The 15966-nt window shown below is 40.6% G+C and overlaps 1 protein-coding gene across 1 annotated transcript in view; it reads right to left on the bottom strand.

Annotated features, from left to right (window-relative positions):
• The window catches only part of LOC126384980 (NACHT, LRR and PYD domains-containing protein 3-like), an 11223-nt gene extending 8918 nt beyond the window's left edge, over positions 1-2305 (bottom strand). Inside the window, exon 1 of the mRNA XM_050036456.1 lies at positions 2005-2305. Within this exon, the coding sequence (XP_049892413.1) occupies positions 2005-2305 (301 nt within the window). The remainder of the gene's footprint in view (positions 1-2004) is intronic.
• Positions 2306-15966: the final 13661 nt, after the last annotated feature.

Genomic DNA, 15966 nt, shown 5'->3' with positions numbered 1-15966 from the left:
TATAAGCTAAAGTTAAAGGAGATAGATAAACTCACAGGCTTTCTCAGCCCAAACAGCACTGCCACCTTCAACAAACCCAGGCTCCGTACATGCGAGCTCCAAGTAGAGACAGTGCTGATACTACCTTTCCTAGCACATTCACCATACTCTATTTCACACGCTACATATCATAACTCCAGTATAAGCTAAAGTTAAAGGAGATAGATAAACTCACAGGCTTTCTCAGCCCAAACAGCACTGCCACCTTCAACAAACCCAGACTCCGTTCATGCGAGCTCCAGGTATAGACAGTGCCGATACTACCTTTCCTAGCACAAAGTTAAAGGAGATAGATAAACTCACAGAATCAGCAAACACACTCACAAACAAAAGGGATTCAAATAGGCCACTGCCACACTTAAATAACCTTCCTCTTCCTGGATTTTCTCCTGAGAGGACTGATTGGTGGATCTCTCCACCTGAATGAAAAGATCATGTGTTGGCTTAAAACATTTGGTGAGACAACATCCACTGGAAAAGCAGGGACAAGTTAGTGAAAACCACCCAGGTTCGGTGGTTCAAACACTGCTGGAAAACACCTCAATACATCACTTTAGAAACGCCAATATGAAACATACCAATGTAATGTATTTGTGGTTTGCAGAAATATACAATACCAACATTGACATCTATCGACCAGGCTGGTAGAACGATTCAGTCCTCTGCCACAAAAAGAACAGCTTTACCTTTATGTTGACTGCTGCTGGCGCGAGGTGGAGGACGAGGAGAAGCCTGAGGTGGAGTGCGGGAAGCTCCTGTGTCCTCTGTCGTCTCCCCAGCTGCAATGATTAATCAATTAGTTGTCAGCTATGAAATTAATTGTTTATATGATATTTGATGAATCAGTTTAAGTATTTTTTAAGAAATTCAAGTGAAAATTTTCTGATTTCTTTTGTCCTCTGTGACATTAAACTGAATATCTTTGGGTTTTAAAATAACAAAGACATTTGAGGACGTCATCTTGGGCTCCAGGAAACACTGATCACACACTGATGATTGCAGACTAACTGGACTTAGATCGAGGGTTGATTTTTTTTCTGTGGACAAATTGATTCTCATGTTGTGCAGGCGCTTGTATTCTGATGTGGGTGCCGTCTATCACCCCGCACACTCCTGGGAAGCCAGCACACTGATGACTTGTGTACATGAGATACCTCGCCAGTAACTGATGGAAAGATCCTGTTGCATAAAACCTCAGAGCGATCATTAATTGTAACGGGGCTGGAAGAGCGCAGCTTCGGAAATTTGACTGATTCAACTCAAGGCGTTGAGACAAATCATAAACTGACTTCTGGTCACATATATAGTGCAAAATCAATGAGTCATCATTAAGGGTGTCCATCAGGTTCTCCTGGTCCTGGAGCAGTCTTCTCAGGACACGTTCATTTTCCTCATTTATCACCATAAACTCAGACATGTTGGGGTTAAGATACAGTCAGAGGTACCTTATGTTTTTTTCTTTACTTGCTGGGGTCCTCTGCGCAACAGTTTGACGGACTTTAAGCAATTCCTTCAGTAATGTTTTGTGCAACCGGCCCCCAGTCTTCTCAAGTGCTGACACAGCGCTATAGAGAAAGGTCTGGCTACGTGACACTAGTAACAAATAGATATGTCAAGTTTGCAACTAATAGCTGATATTATAAAATGATTTCCCTGGTCTTGTTGATGAAGTTAATGGATTTATCTGGTAAAGAGAACTTTATCTGATACATGTTTTGAAGCCGTATTAAAGTCACTGTCATACTCCGGTATAGCAACACTCTTTCTCCTGTAAATTGGAGTGATGAATGGATAGAGCTGTTTACCACGTTGTTTTCATCCTTTGAATCTCTGGCACACTGGGTGGCACATTGCTGTCTTTCACAGTTAGAAAATCAATTCGAGCATCTGGTTAGTTTCTGTAGATTGTTTGTATAAATTATCTTTCAGTAAATTAGCTGTTAAACATGTGCTGTATATGTTTACATATGTAGTCTCTCCATAGCTTACCTTTCAGTTCTGAGCTTCTCTCTGACAGCTCCTGCGCCAGATCATTCCTGCCCATCCTCCCTAAAATCTTCTCAGCCACCTCCACAGCCTGTCGGTTGTATTTCTGCACCATCACATTCACTGTGTCGTGCCTGTCGGCACCCTCTAGCTGAAATTTTGGGATTGGGGAGAAGCCATCTTGGACATCAGGCAGCCGCAGGTGAAAATGGAAAGATTTGAGCTCATCTTTTCCCAACTCTTCCAGTGTCTTCAAAAGCAGCTCTTGAACCATCACCATCGCTGCGCCCTGATGACATCAGACCAAAGTGTCAACTCAAAAGATGTTCATGCAGTTTCCTCAGTGGGTTCATTACAGTTTCATCTCTTGGTATCATTGTGTGCACACGTCTTTTTATCGGTGCAAGGACCCTAAATGAACGGTCTTTCTGAGGGACTAAAGGTGCTGGAAAACTCACAAAACTTTGCACGTGCCTCAGATGTGATGTTATTTTATGGGTCTCATGAGCCCATGTGACAAAATGGCTCAGTAGTGTACCCCCACAAAATTCGACCTAGGAACCCTCACTTGATGTTTCACTTTGATGGGAGGGACACGCAACATCCCAGGACTTGAAAAAGGCCTCTTGGAGCCAAACCCTAAACCCAACAGGAAGTCAGCCATTTTGAATTTACTTTGCAATTTTTAGGACAATTTTTAATCATTTCCAGGAAATATGCTTTAACAAACTCCTCCTAGAGATTTTCCAGGTTGAAATTTTGACATTACCATCTAAAGATTTTGTCAAACTGAGTTTCTGCAGCGGTGCCAATACTGACTGATAGTTGTAGCACCACTTACAAAAATTCAACAATTACCCCACAGTATGTTTCACCTAGATGTATGAAATTTGTGAGGCACACATAACATCTGTAGTCTCTTTGAGCCATACCCTGAACCCAACTGCAAGTCAGCCATCTTGAATTTACTCTGCAATTTTTAGCACAGTCCTATAGTGTTATATAGTAGGCAAATGAACTTGCTTCTTGCAGTTGAGCCTGGTCTCACTCCAAAGTTGTCAAAAACCAGCACTTGGGTGGTGACTTGCAGTATCGGAAACCTACAAAAAATCTCTCTCACGCAGGCGCAGAACGTACGTGCTACTTGGCCGTCGGATGTAGTCCGTGTAGTGTGTTCAAATGCAACTGACACAGGGCGACGTGAGGCGACGTAGACGACGCAACAGTTGGCTTTCGTCGCAGCTAGTTCTTTGATGTCGCACCTGAAAATTAAGGTGGCAAAAGAAGTGTATTTTGAAAACAGACAATGCATGTAACAGGCTGAAGTTGACACGGCGTCCCAGAACGTCAACAACCAACACACCCAGGGTACCTTGGACGTCATATGTGGACGTGGAAAGTCCATGACCAAACGTGGACATGTGATGAGGTCACAGTGAGGATGTGTTGGCATGAGCAGGGCTGGTCAGGTGCAGGTTTCAGCAAAAATAGTTTTTATAATTATATTGACATCATACTACTTTTCTGTACAGCTTCAACGTCTGTATCTGTTGCAGACATGAAAAATATAAGTATTTATATTTATTACCGATTCCTGTGCCAGTTTCAAAATAAAAGCCCTCTGACAACGTTTCGTTGGACAGAATTACTTCATTTGTTAAATCCAAAGTGATTTATTGTGAAATTTTTGCAGGACCATGTTGCTGACACCGCAGCAGCTGCATGGCTCTATAACTGAGCGGAGTTTTGCTTTTAATTGTGGAAATACAGTAGTTATAGCAGCAGCAACGCTGTCAATGTGAGCACAGCACATGAACAGGCCACAGCAGTTCGGCAAGTTAGTCGCCACACACTGCTCCCGCAGGCAGTGTGGAGTGTGGCCCGGGGGCGCGCAGTGAGGTGCGGCGACCCGTTTATTTGTAATCTTTTGATATTCACTTTGTTCATATCATATTATTATATTCTATGTGCCTAGTCTGTAGGATCATTTAGGTTGAGAAAGTTCACTTTAATTTAGAATAGAAACATTTTTTTCTTATTTTTTATGGCTCAAACATCATCCAGACACCACTTTGAATTTCTATCACATAGAATAAAGTACAACATTTGAAGCCTTTATTCGGGCAGATATGATGATGATGATGATAATGATGATGATGATAAACACTTCTTGTGTGCTGCTAAACAAATGCAATGCAGGATAGATAAATAAATAAAAATAAGTAAATAATAGAGAGTGAGTTTGATGCAGTCAGGGTCATAATATGTCACATAAAGTATAGAGTACAATCTAATTCACATTGCTGCCGGCAATATTAATGCAACACGTCCCCTGATGCATGTGGGGTTTTTTTGTTACACAGTCTAGATGTGATTTCCCAGCAGTGTCATAAACCCGACAGAGCAGTGGACTTTTGTGCAGCGGGTTAAAGGTCCGAGGCTCACCTGTGCTGCTGATAAGAATTTATGTAATGAATTACGTCATTAATTACTTGAATAAGTCAAACAAATTCTGATTATATTTATCAGGGAATAGTCATCCTGTCATTTTCCCCTGAAGGTACCAACACAGTCGGCATTGTACATTTCTGCAAACCATGCATACGTTACATTGGTACATTTTTATGTAGCGGATATGTTAAAACTTCAACAACACTGTGGTTAATGTGTGGTTAGGATTTGAAACAAAAACCACATGGTTATGGTTTGGAAAAGATCTTGTTTTAACCTAGAATACCCAGTTCTGGTGCCTCAGTCCCCGCTGTAAATACAGTGATGTCTCCAAAATGTACAGATGTAACATGTTCATGGTTTGCAGCAGAAACGTACGATGCCAACCCAGCTGCCACCGACATCTTTCCATTTTGAAGTTTGGTTTAATTTAGGTTGTTACATTGAGTGACCAAAATTTAATGTCAGGACGTCTAATGCCAAAATTAGTTGATGTAGAATACTGATAACAGATGACGTTGAGATTTTGTTGGTTTTAAGTTGTGCTGTTAAGTAATCAAAATCCAACGTCTCACGCCAACGTCATCGTAAAAGCAGACATTTAGTCACAAGGTATGGAGACCAAAACACAACGCCTGCAAAAAGTCATAAGGTTAACGTCGGCACAACGTGAAATTCTGACAACATTTAAAATACCAACCCGATTTTCATTCCAACCACAATGTAACGTCCAGCGTCTTTTCATCATCATCCTCACTGTGACCTCGTCACATGTCCACGTTTGGTCATGGACTTTCCACGTCCACATATGGCGTCCAAGGTACCCTGGGTGCATCGGTTGTTAACTTTCGTTGTTTACCCGCCATGTGTCCCCCTGACGCCCCCGGCCGCGTATCATGCCGACATGACAGGACGGCTTTTTTCGTCTGTGTCCGATGCTGGCAGTCCCTGGCCAAGCGCAAGTTTGCGATGACTTTGGTGTGAGACTGGGTTGGTCTTTTTGACAGCAGGGAACATTTTCTCCTGCGGCCTGATCTGATATTACACCAGTATTTACCTGTGTGATGTGGGCTGTGTGTGTGGGGGGGTCACCAGGTGTGTTAAGGTGAGCCGGTCTGACTCAGGTGTCACATTCCCCGTTCATCCCAGCAGGAAGTTCCTGTAGTGCCGCTGCAGGGTGAAATGCACATAAAAAACTGGACATAAAAAATTTAAATGAGTAACAAATGTATTATAAAGTCTACCAAGCAGTCTCCACTGCACTGTTAAAGTCTGTCATGTCTGAAACATGTTCAGTGTATTCGTCTCCTTGAAATGTGAAGATGAGGAACTCAGCAGTGGGTAACCATAGCAACAAGTCTGTCACTTCATGGCTTCAGTGCCGGTAACGGACAGTAATGAACTTCTTTACAGGAGTTGTTCTGTAATTGTGTTTTACAACATCATTACTCTGTGTAGTGATGCAGAGGATTACTGTAATTACTGAGTCACATCATCAAACTGTTTAACGCTCGTGTGTCAGCTGGTGATGAGTCTAATTCAGCCTCCGGGTGTCGATGGTTATTTTGTTTAGAGTCTTAGGATCACTGATAGGAGAAGATCTTGAGAGTAAAGGCTCAGCAGTAGCTTACAGATGCAGATGAAACAGAGCAGGACCACCACAGATGGCGGAGGCAGTGTTGTGTAGTTCAAGTGAGATATGAACGTAGGAGACAAACAAATCGGTAATACATTGAAAAGAATTCTCCATCTACATGTGGTGATGTATTTAATGGCCACACAGACATTTACAACGCTGCCTCCGATTGAAAGGTACAATATAATGACCTCCTTCACCGTCGTCTTGTTTGTTGTTGTGTGAAACTTTTGATGTCTAAAAGGGACATATATATTTTCGTACATAAAGGAAGTGAAACTGAACCTTAAAGTGGAAATATTATGAGAAAAAGTCAAAACAATCAAAACAGTCCAGTGGCCAGAGGAAAATGTTGGCAGCGTACGTTTCTGCAAAACACAAATACAATAAAAAATTTTGTATATTTCATATGTATCATATCAGTGTTTTTTAATTTGACGTAGTATCTGAGCTGGCTGTGTCATCAGGAGGTGGAGGGGATGGTGGATGGAGTGGAGAGACGCCTGCCAAGCTGCAGACCACAGTTCAAAACCAACTACAAAACTGTTTGTTCTTCAGTGAGACGTTGTGTTTCCAGCAGCGTTTTAGGCACCATCTGTGGGTGTTCTGCATTAAACTGTCGCTGTTTTTCCAGCAGGGATTGTGCCCCTAAAAAGTGTCTTTTAAACCACAACATGATCTTTTTGTAACCATAACTTAGTGTTTTTGTGCCTGAACCTGACGACACATTTACGGCAGGATTGTTGAAACTAGGGCTGTGTCTGAATCAGGATTATGTCAGCTGAATCAGATTTGGCTGTTCAATACGAATTTTCAACTATTTGTTTCTTTTCTCCACACAGAGATTGAACAGGACTCAGTTCAGTGTGACAGCGACATTCTCAAAATACAGTAACTGATCTAACTACGCTAACGGGTCGGAAATGTGCACCATCTTTTTTTTTTTCCAACATTAGATATCAAACAAAAGCTAGAGACAGTTTTGTATTAAAGTCCCGTTTATACGACAACGATTTCAACTGAAAACAGTAAACTTTAGTTGCATTTTCGCCGATCGTTTACACCACAGTGGCGCTTTGGGTGCCTGAAAATGCAACGTTTTGAAAACGGGTTCCAAACTTGCAATATGCAGTTCCTCTGAAAACGGAGACTTTTCGCACATGCTCATTACGGTTCCAGTCACTAGGCATGCGCGAGAAAGTCGAACATCACAACAACAATGCCGAGCTCTGTTTGTGCTGCTCACCCTGTTGAATTTATCAACGCTTCTCCAGCAAAGTGTAGATCTGTTCCTGTAGCAACTCCACCTCGTCGTCCATCCAGACAAAGTTATCTGTGCAAGCTTTCGCCATTGTGTCTTCTTTGTTTTGGTTTGTAATCACCGTGTTGTAGAGGAAGGCACTTCAGCGCAGGCGCATGGCGTCATGCTGTGGTGTTGCTTTGCAAATTTACACTGCCACCCATTGGCCTGGCGTGCATACTACAGCGTTTCCAGTAGATTTTGCGGCTCCGTGTGAACGGGGATCGTTTCAATAACGTCGTCATATAAACGCAGAAGTTTTTTAAAACACAAAGGACAGACTTTAACGTTTTTAGAGAAACCGTTGTCGTCTAAACAGGGCCTAAGAATCTGTGAGTTGTAGTTTCACCACTTCTGAGCAAAAGGCAGAAGGTATCATGATTTCAGAGCCTTATGGGCCAAAGCCTCTTTTTCTCCAGGAAGCTGCCTCTGTGTCTGCAGCTGCCTGTATCGAAGAGCAGTGTGAAAGTGAAGAGTGCTTATGTTGTGTTCGCACCAGGTGCAAATTGAACAATTTGCGCAAATTAATTACATTTAAAATTAATGTAAAGACTGGATTAGACGCAAATTCCCATCAGGCGGAGTGATGGACACAATGGACGAGACGGGAATTATGCAAAACACACGAATGAGTGCGATTTTGTGTCATATGCTCATTCGCGAGAGCTTCTCTGAGAATCCCTGTCCTCCGGGGACATATGACCCCAAGGACATACCAGAGGAAGTTCACTCATCGATTCAGCGAGTTCACATGTGTATGACACAAGTTATTCAGGCATTTGAAGCGAGTCAACACAGCGCAATACTCGCGTGAAGTGAAAATCTGCATCACATTTGGTGTGAACACAACATCACTGTGCAGCCAAATCAGGGGACCAAAGTGTCCCCAGGAGTCCACAGCTCACTGACTGACAAAGAAAGAAAGAAATATACTGCTCAACTTCAGGTTCCAATCTATGATTTTCAGAGAAGCTAAAGTTTCAGTGTGTACTCTACATAATAACATGAACATGTATGGTATCTGTGGTCTGCAGAAACAAACGTTACTAACATTTCCTCTGCCAAATGGGTTGTTTGAAAAGTTGTAACTGTGATTAAAGTCATAATGTTAGAAGGGTTAGTCATCGTCTCATGGAAGATGTGGTCTGGGAGTTCCCGCAGGTTGTAGTTTCCTGGAAGCAAAGTCTCAGAGACGCTCAGAGGAAATCTGGATGATAGTTTTATGGTTTATAGGAAGGACAGAGGGGGGAGGGATTCCTTTCCTGTTGACATATTACTCATTGGTTTTCTCTGTGGCCTCACAAACTACTGACCCAACCCAGAGATCCCAAATATTTGACTAAATTTTGGGGGAAATGTGTCTTAAATGATTCAAAAGACAGCAAGGATATTTTCATTTAATGGAAAAGTATAGCCATAAACAATCTGTCACTTCCTGTAAATATCATTTAGCTTTAATGTCAGCTGAAACAAGATGATGTCACATTGTGTTGTACTGGTCACTTTATCATTACTCCTTAATGTGGAACGCTGAAGAGCTCTAAACATCTATCTTGACATTATTATTAATGAGTCACATTTGTTCATCTTAACAGATAAAAATGTAACGCCTTAACATGTCAAATGCATGTTAAGACGACAGAAAATCTCCTGTTAACTTGTACATTTATGGTGTCTTACATAGACCGCGGAACCGGGGGGGCCAGGGGGGCCATGGCCCGGGTAACTTTTGTACTCTGACATAGAGGGCTGCATTTGCATTGGGTCCCGCTGCAAATAACCCAATGCAAATATCGCGGGACGCAGTCGCTATGTCACAAAGGGGCGGATGTGTTGACGCCAACCAATGGCATGGAAGCTTTGATGTTCTGAACATCTTAAGACCACAGACTGTATAAAAATATGGACGTAGTCACCGTGACGTCACCCATTGGTGTGGCCACCCATGATGGCGCCACCTGTCACTCAACGCCCTTAATTATGCGCAACTTTAAGCCTTAATAAAATTTAAACGGATGAGTTATAAAAATATTCAACCCCCGTACAGTTGTCATGAGAGGGGAAATTAGCTACAGAGACCAAAACCGTTTTTTGTACCAGGCTGTAAACATGTTTATTTCTGCTGTAAAGTTGAGCATTTTAACATGGGGGTCTGTGGGGACTGACTCACTCTTGGAGCCAGCCTCAAGTGGCCATTCAACGAACTGCAGTTTTTGGCACTTCCGCATTGGCTTCACTCGTCATCCCCGGAGGTTGCCACTTGCTTAAGACATCATAAATGTTCTCGTTAACAGGACATTTGCTGTCGTCTTAACGCACATTTGACATGACGTTATATTTTTACCTGACGAACAAATTTGAAATATCAATACGAACATCAAAATAGACGCTCAGAGCCCTTCCATGTTCAGTAACTTCATCGGATGTTTTCCCGTTGAGGTTTTGATTTGATATAAGGGCAGGTGAGCATGATATATACGTATGTATATAATATATAGTCATAATTTTGTCATCGGTTATAATATGTGATTAGCATCTCAAGACCACAATCGTAAGTTTTCCAGTAAGTTAAAGTCTGCAGTATCTGGGGTCGTTGATATACTTTGAGCACTGAACTGTTGGTTTCAGTGCAGTTTTAACACCTACCAGCTGATGACATGAATTAAATTAAACACTCATGATGTCATAGACGAATAACTGCCAGAATAATGTGGTCACCAGTCGTAGATACAGGGACACAAATACACAAACATAATGAACAGACAATAAGAAAACAAAGACTTTACTTACTCTAATTATTCCCAAGACTGTCAGTGATCCCAGCAGGTACAGTTTGTCCCGACAACAACAACCAGTAGCTAAAGTTTATGAGACAGGCTGCTTCAGACGAGGTGACATTCTTGATTAAGCACCCAGCAGGACAGACGATATGTTTTCCTTCTGTAGTAACGGAGAGTCTGAGCAGAGTTTTACTGTGCGTCTGTAAAAGCTGTGACAGTAAACCACCAGTCAAAGTCCTCAGTGCGTGTGCCAGTAATCTGTCAGAGGAAAGTCCTCCGAGCTGCTTTAAACTGAAACTACATGACATCAGAGCCCTGCGGGGAACTACAGGAGGCCGGAGACACCACAGGGTCACTGATCGATGTTGATCTGATTCACTTTCAACAGACGCTGCAGATATTATATCCATCTGTCTTCCACACTTTCATCATCCCCCCTTCATACACTCATTATTAAATCATGAAACTGTCGTCCTTATTCACCCTCCTTAAACCAGCTCGAGCCAAATACTCCTCCGACCATACGGAGACAGATTTGTGTCGATATTATTAATGTGAGCAGATCAATAACACGTGTGCTAATGTGTTTAAACTGTTAATACACAAAACAACTTCCACAAATACATAAATAAGATTTGAAAACTCACAAAAAGCTTTTTGCAAATAAAATAAAGGATCAACAGTTACACAAATATGGAGATAAATGTATGTTAGTATTATTTGTTTGAACATATCGACAATGTGTGTGTTAATGTTTAATCTGTAAATGAGAAAAACCTTCCACAAATGTAAAAATAAGATTTGTAAATGCACAAAAATATGTTATATAAATATAAAAAGAAAGTGTCTATAAAACATTTGTTGACAAATAAAAGAAAAATATTTGTAAGTATCTTCTTAACGTTCACAATTTTTGATCAGATATTTGTGAATCTCATATGTATGCTTGTAGATAAGAATTTTATTTCATTTTATTTTATTTTTATTTTCATTTAATCAGTATCATGTTATTTTTTATTTTTGGTCAGTTTATTGGTCTCAGGTTAGTTATTTATTTATTTTTTATTATTATTTTTATTTTATTGGCATTATGTTATTTTTTTTATTTTATTTTATTTTATTGGTATTAACTTATTTTTCAATTTTCTGTTTGATTTTTTTTATTTTTGGTATTATGTTTTTTTTATTTTACTAGTATTAATTCTTTTAAAACTGGAGTAGCTTTAAGGTTGTTCAACTCTTCTTATTCCACATACTGTTGATATTATCTGTCATTTTGCAAAGTCACAATACTTCAAAATAAATACATTTATCATTTTACTGGATTTTATTTTATTTCATTGGTATTATATAGTTTTTTATTTATTTATTTATTTCTATTTTCATTTGATTGGTATTATGTTTATTTTTTTATTTTATTTTATTTTATTGGTATGTTTTTTATTTTCTATTTTATTTTATCTTATCTTTATTTTTATTTATTTTTTGGTATTATGTTTTTTTATTTTACTAGTATTAATTCTTTTAAAACTGGAGTAGCTTTAAGGTTGTTCAACTCTTCTTATTCCACATACTGTAGATATTATCTGTCATTTTGCAAAGTCACAATACTTCAAAATAAATAAATGTATTATTTTACTGGATTTTATTTTAATGATCTGCTGTGACTCGACCCAGCAACGGGGTCGACCACACCTCCTCACTCAGGTAAAAGTTTCTGCTCCTTCCTTCCTCAGAGAAGTTCTCTGAATCACTCCTAAACTCAGACTCTGTCCTAAATATTTTGGCTGAGTTAGGAGCTCTGTGAGAGTGTTCTCAGATTGTTTCTGAATACGACCCCTGAAGTTTCAGGTTCCATCAGTCAGCACTTTATTATCAAATCAGATTTTAGGATACTGAAACAAGATGAAGTACATGACCTGAATCCAGAACTGTGACGTGTTTAGAGGCTGAAGCTCAGCACAGACTTTGGACGTCACATTAATAAACATTAATCCCAAATTATTTTGTCTCTTCGTTCCAAACAGAGCTCTGATCACTCTGGAAGTGTTCACAGCTGCTGCAGTGAAGCTGGTTTCACACTGAAGTTTCACACTGTACAGATGAACACACACACACACACACACACACACACACACACAGAGTGGTGATAGTACAGTAATTGTGTGCAGTAGTGATGTGGGATTAATGGGCGCCTCAGGCTGCAGATAGGAACCTTAATCATCCATCAGCTCTGACAGCTGATATAATGATTACACAGCACACAAACAGGAGCTGTCATCTCTCACTGTTTCCTCCACCACTCCTGAGGAAACAACCAATTTACTGTGAACATTTCAATTTAACTCACTCTGTCTCTCTCCGCAGCTGATTGGCTGTGAAATACTGCAGAGCACAACAAAAAGTGCTTCAGCTACAACCGCAAAGTACCACGATCCTGGAGACGACTCTGTTAGACACTGGTGAGCAGTTACACTTTTTACTACGTTAAAAGTTCACACACCTCACAGTGAAAATACTCCACTACATGTAAAAGTAGTGTTTCCTGTCGGGATAGTGGCATGAAAAGCAGTTGTTTTCTATCGCTACATTTCCCGAGAGAATAGCACGACAAAACTGCTTATTTTACAATGAGGAAAACTCTGTGTGTGTTCCAGGTTTTTCTCCTCACTGACTTGGTCAATCCATGTGAAATTTGGCACAGTGGTAGAGGGTCATGGGAGGATGCCAATGAAGCAATATTACATCAATTGGCCAAAGGGGGGCGCTATAGCAACCCATTGAAATGTCAAACTTTGAATGGGCATATCTCATGCCCCGTATGTGGTAGAGACATGAAACTTTGGACAGAGATGCCTCTCCTCATGAGGAACACATTTGCCTCAAGAACCCATAACTTCCGCTTATATAGATTTTCCGCCATTTTGAATTTTTTGAAAAACACTTCAAATGGATCTCTTCCTAGGAAGTTTGAGCGATCTGCATGAAACTGGGTGAACATAATCTAGGGACCAATATCTAAAGTTCCCTCTTGGCAAAAGTTGGAAAACTTACTAAAACTGAGCTTCTATAAGGCAATGAATATTGCGGAGGGCGTGGCTCATCACATAAAGGTGTATAACATCTCAAGGGTTTCACCCATCACCACGCAACTTTGTAGGCATATGACCACACATAATCTGAGGGGACCCCTCCATTATTGACCCCATCAAACAAAATGGGGGCGCTAGAGAGCTCATTTATCTAGGCCTAACCGCCATATGGATTTTTACTAAACTTGGTAGATATGTAGAACAGGACGCCTCAAGGTGACTGGAGAAATTTAACTCTAATTGGCAACTGGGTGGCGCTATAACAACAGAAAAATTCACCAATACATGCATTTCCTGCTGTCATGGTGGTTTTTACTAAGAAATCTCAGCATTTCCTTTCAGGATAGTGGCAAGAAACATGGTCAGTTTTTTTACCGGGACGTTGCTGCATTTCTTTCCTGGATTGTAGCATGAAAAGCAGTTGTTTTTCTCCAAGCCCATGTAGCATTTTCTGCCGTGATTGTGGCACAAAAAACAGTCATATTTTACAGACATATTGCTGCATTTCCTATTAGGATAGTGTTTTTTTACTAATACACTGAAGGTTTTCCTGCTGTCAAAGCGGTTTTTACTAAGAGATCTCAGCATTTCTTGCCAGAATAGTGCCACAAAAAGTAGTTGTTTTTTTTTACCCAGACATTGATGCATTTCTTTCCTGGATTGTGGCATGAAAAGCGATTGTTTTTTGGCCAACACATCACAGCATTTCCTGCTGTGATTGTACCGCCAAAAGTGGTTGTTTTATTTACTAATACACTGAAGGTTTTCCTACTGTCAAAGCGGTTTTTACTAAGACATCTCAGCATTTCCTTTTGGGATCGTGGCACGAAAGATGGTCATTTTTTTTTAAGGAGATATTGCTGCATTTCTTTCCTGGATTGCGGCATGAAAAGCAGTTGTTTTTGCCAAGCCATTGCAGCATTTCCTGCCTCTATAGTGGCACAAAAAACTGTAATTTTTACAGACATATTGTTGCACTTCCTGTCGGGATAGTGCCACCAAAAGTGGTTGGTTTTTTTACCAATACACTGCAGGTTTTCCTGTCACCATAGTGGTTTTTACCAGGACATTTCAGCATTTCCCACCAGGACAGTGGCATGAAAAACAGTCATTTCTTACCAATAAATTGCAGTGATAGCGGCATGAAAAGCAGTACTTTTTTACGGCGCATTGGTGATCTGAAAAGTATCTAAAGCTGTTACGTTTTGGCGGTCAGAGAAATGTAGTGCTGTAAAAAGAACAATATTTGCCTCTGAGATGTAGCGGCAAGCGGCAAGTAGAGCCCAGAATACTTTAAGGTAAATGTAGGAATATATTTGTGTTAACAGCTGAGAACAAAGACGAACAAAACACGAGCCTATTACTGTAAAATGTTGTTTGTTAAACCTCAGAAAATCAAAGTTTCACAGTGGAAAAGCAACAAATTGATTTCATTTAGTATTAATAGAGCCTTCCCAGTATTGGAGCTGAAAATATGAGGTTGTCCTGAGGGTGGCGCTGGCGGAAAGCTCATTGAAACCAGCAGGGTTCGTCCTCTGGAGACCATCACTGTGATCAGTGAGTTCCATGTAAATCTGACCAACAGGAGGACAGTTATATTTTATATTAGTTTAATTTCCAGCAGCAGGTCAATGAATCTTAACTTTACACCACACAGATTAATCACTGACATCTCTTCCCAAAACAAACTTGGATTCACTTTGGGAGCTCATTTGAAAACAGACGACTGGACCGTGTTCAGTTCAAACAAACAACACACAGCGAACAGTAGAAGAAGAAGATGGGAGCAGAGACGACAGACTGAAGCTGCTGGCAGCTGCAGAAACGCCACTCACCATCAGAGGAGGAAGATTGTGTAAATCTGCTTAAACAGACTTTGGCTTCATGCAACATTAATGTGAAGAGCTGCTGACAATACAGAGGGCCGTCTGCGGAGGCGACTGACTGACAGCTGAGTGTGTGGTGGAGTCACTCATGTGGTAAACTCTCTGCTGTAGTGTCTGCAGAGCTGGGCATTAAATTCATAAGAGTTATTACAGCATCATCTCAGTATTGATGTTTGTACAGTTTGACTGCCAGTTTGTAGATACTGTAGTGATTTACAGCTCCAGTGTGTCGGATTCAGGACGATGGACTGTCAGAAATATAATATAATATCATCAGTCTGTTTCCTTCACTGTTTAATCAGCTGAAAATAAGAATCGTTGTGTTTTTGTTACCTCAGAATGAGACGTTTATATTAACGTCTCATTCTGAGGTAACAAAAACACAACGATTCTTATTTCTGTCACCCTGTTTTCTGTGGTGTGTCCCACACCATTGGTCCTGGTTGGCCAATGTTTTTTGGGGGGTTTTCAGAGCCCTTCAGTGAATAAAATCCCTGTGATTGTCAGTTCAGCTCAGTGCACGTAAAGACAAATAAAAGTGAGGGAAGTAAACAAAGAGCTTAAGTCAAAAACCACAGACTTTCACCCAGGAGGCCAGTGTTCACTTCCTGTAAGACTGTAAAGCCAAACCCTGTTCTTTTTTCCTAAACCCAACCACGTGTGTGTTGTTGAAGGAAAAAAAACATCAGTTGGCGGTGTTGTATTGACGTAGTGCTTTTATTTTGAAAGAGACTGTATCAAACTGTACATTTCCTGTGAAAACAGAAGTGTATTTTGAAAACAGACAATGCATGTA

Source organism: Epinephelus moara, chromosome 23 (assembly GCF_006386435.1).
Source record: "Epinephelus moara isolate mb chromosome 23, YSFRI_EMoa_1.0, whole genome shotgun sequence".
In the NCBI taxonomy this organism is placed as follows: domain Eukaryota; kingdom Metazoa; phylum Chordata; class Actinopteri; order Perciformes; family Serranidae; genus Epinephelus; species Epinephelus moara.
The sequence above is the reverse complement of the archived record's forward strand: the minus strand, read 5'-3'. Positions and strand labels throughout refer to the sequence as shown.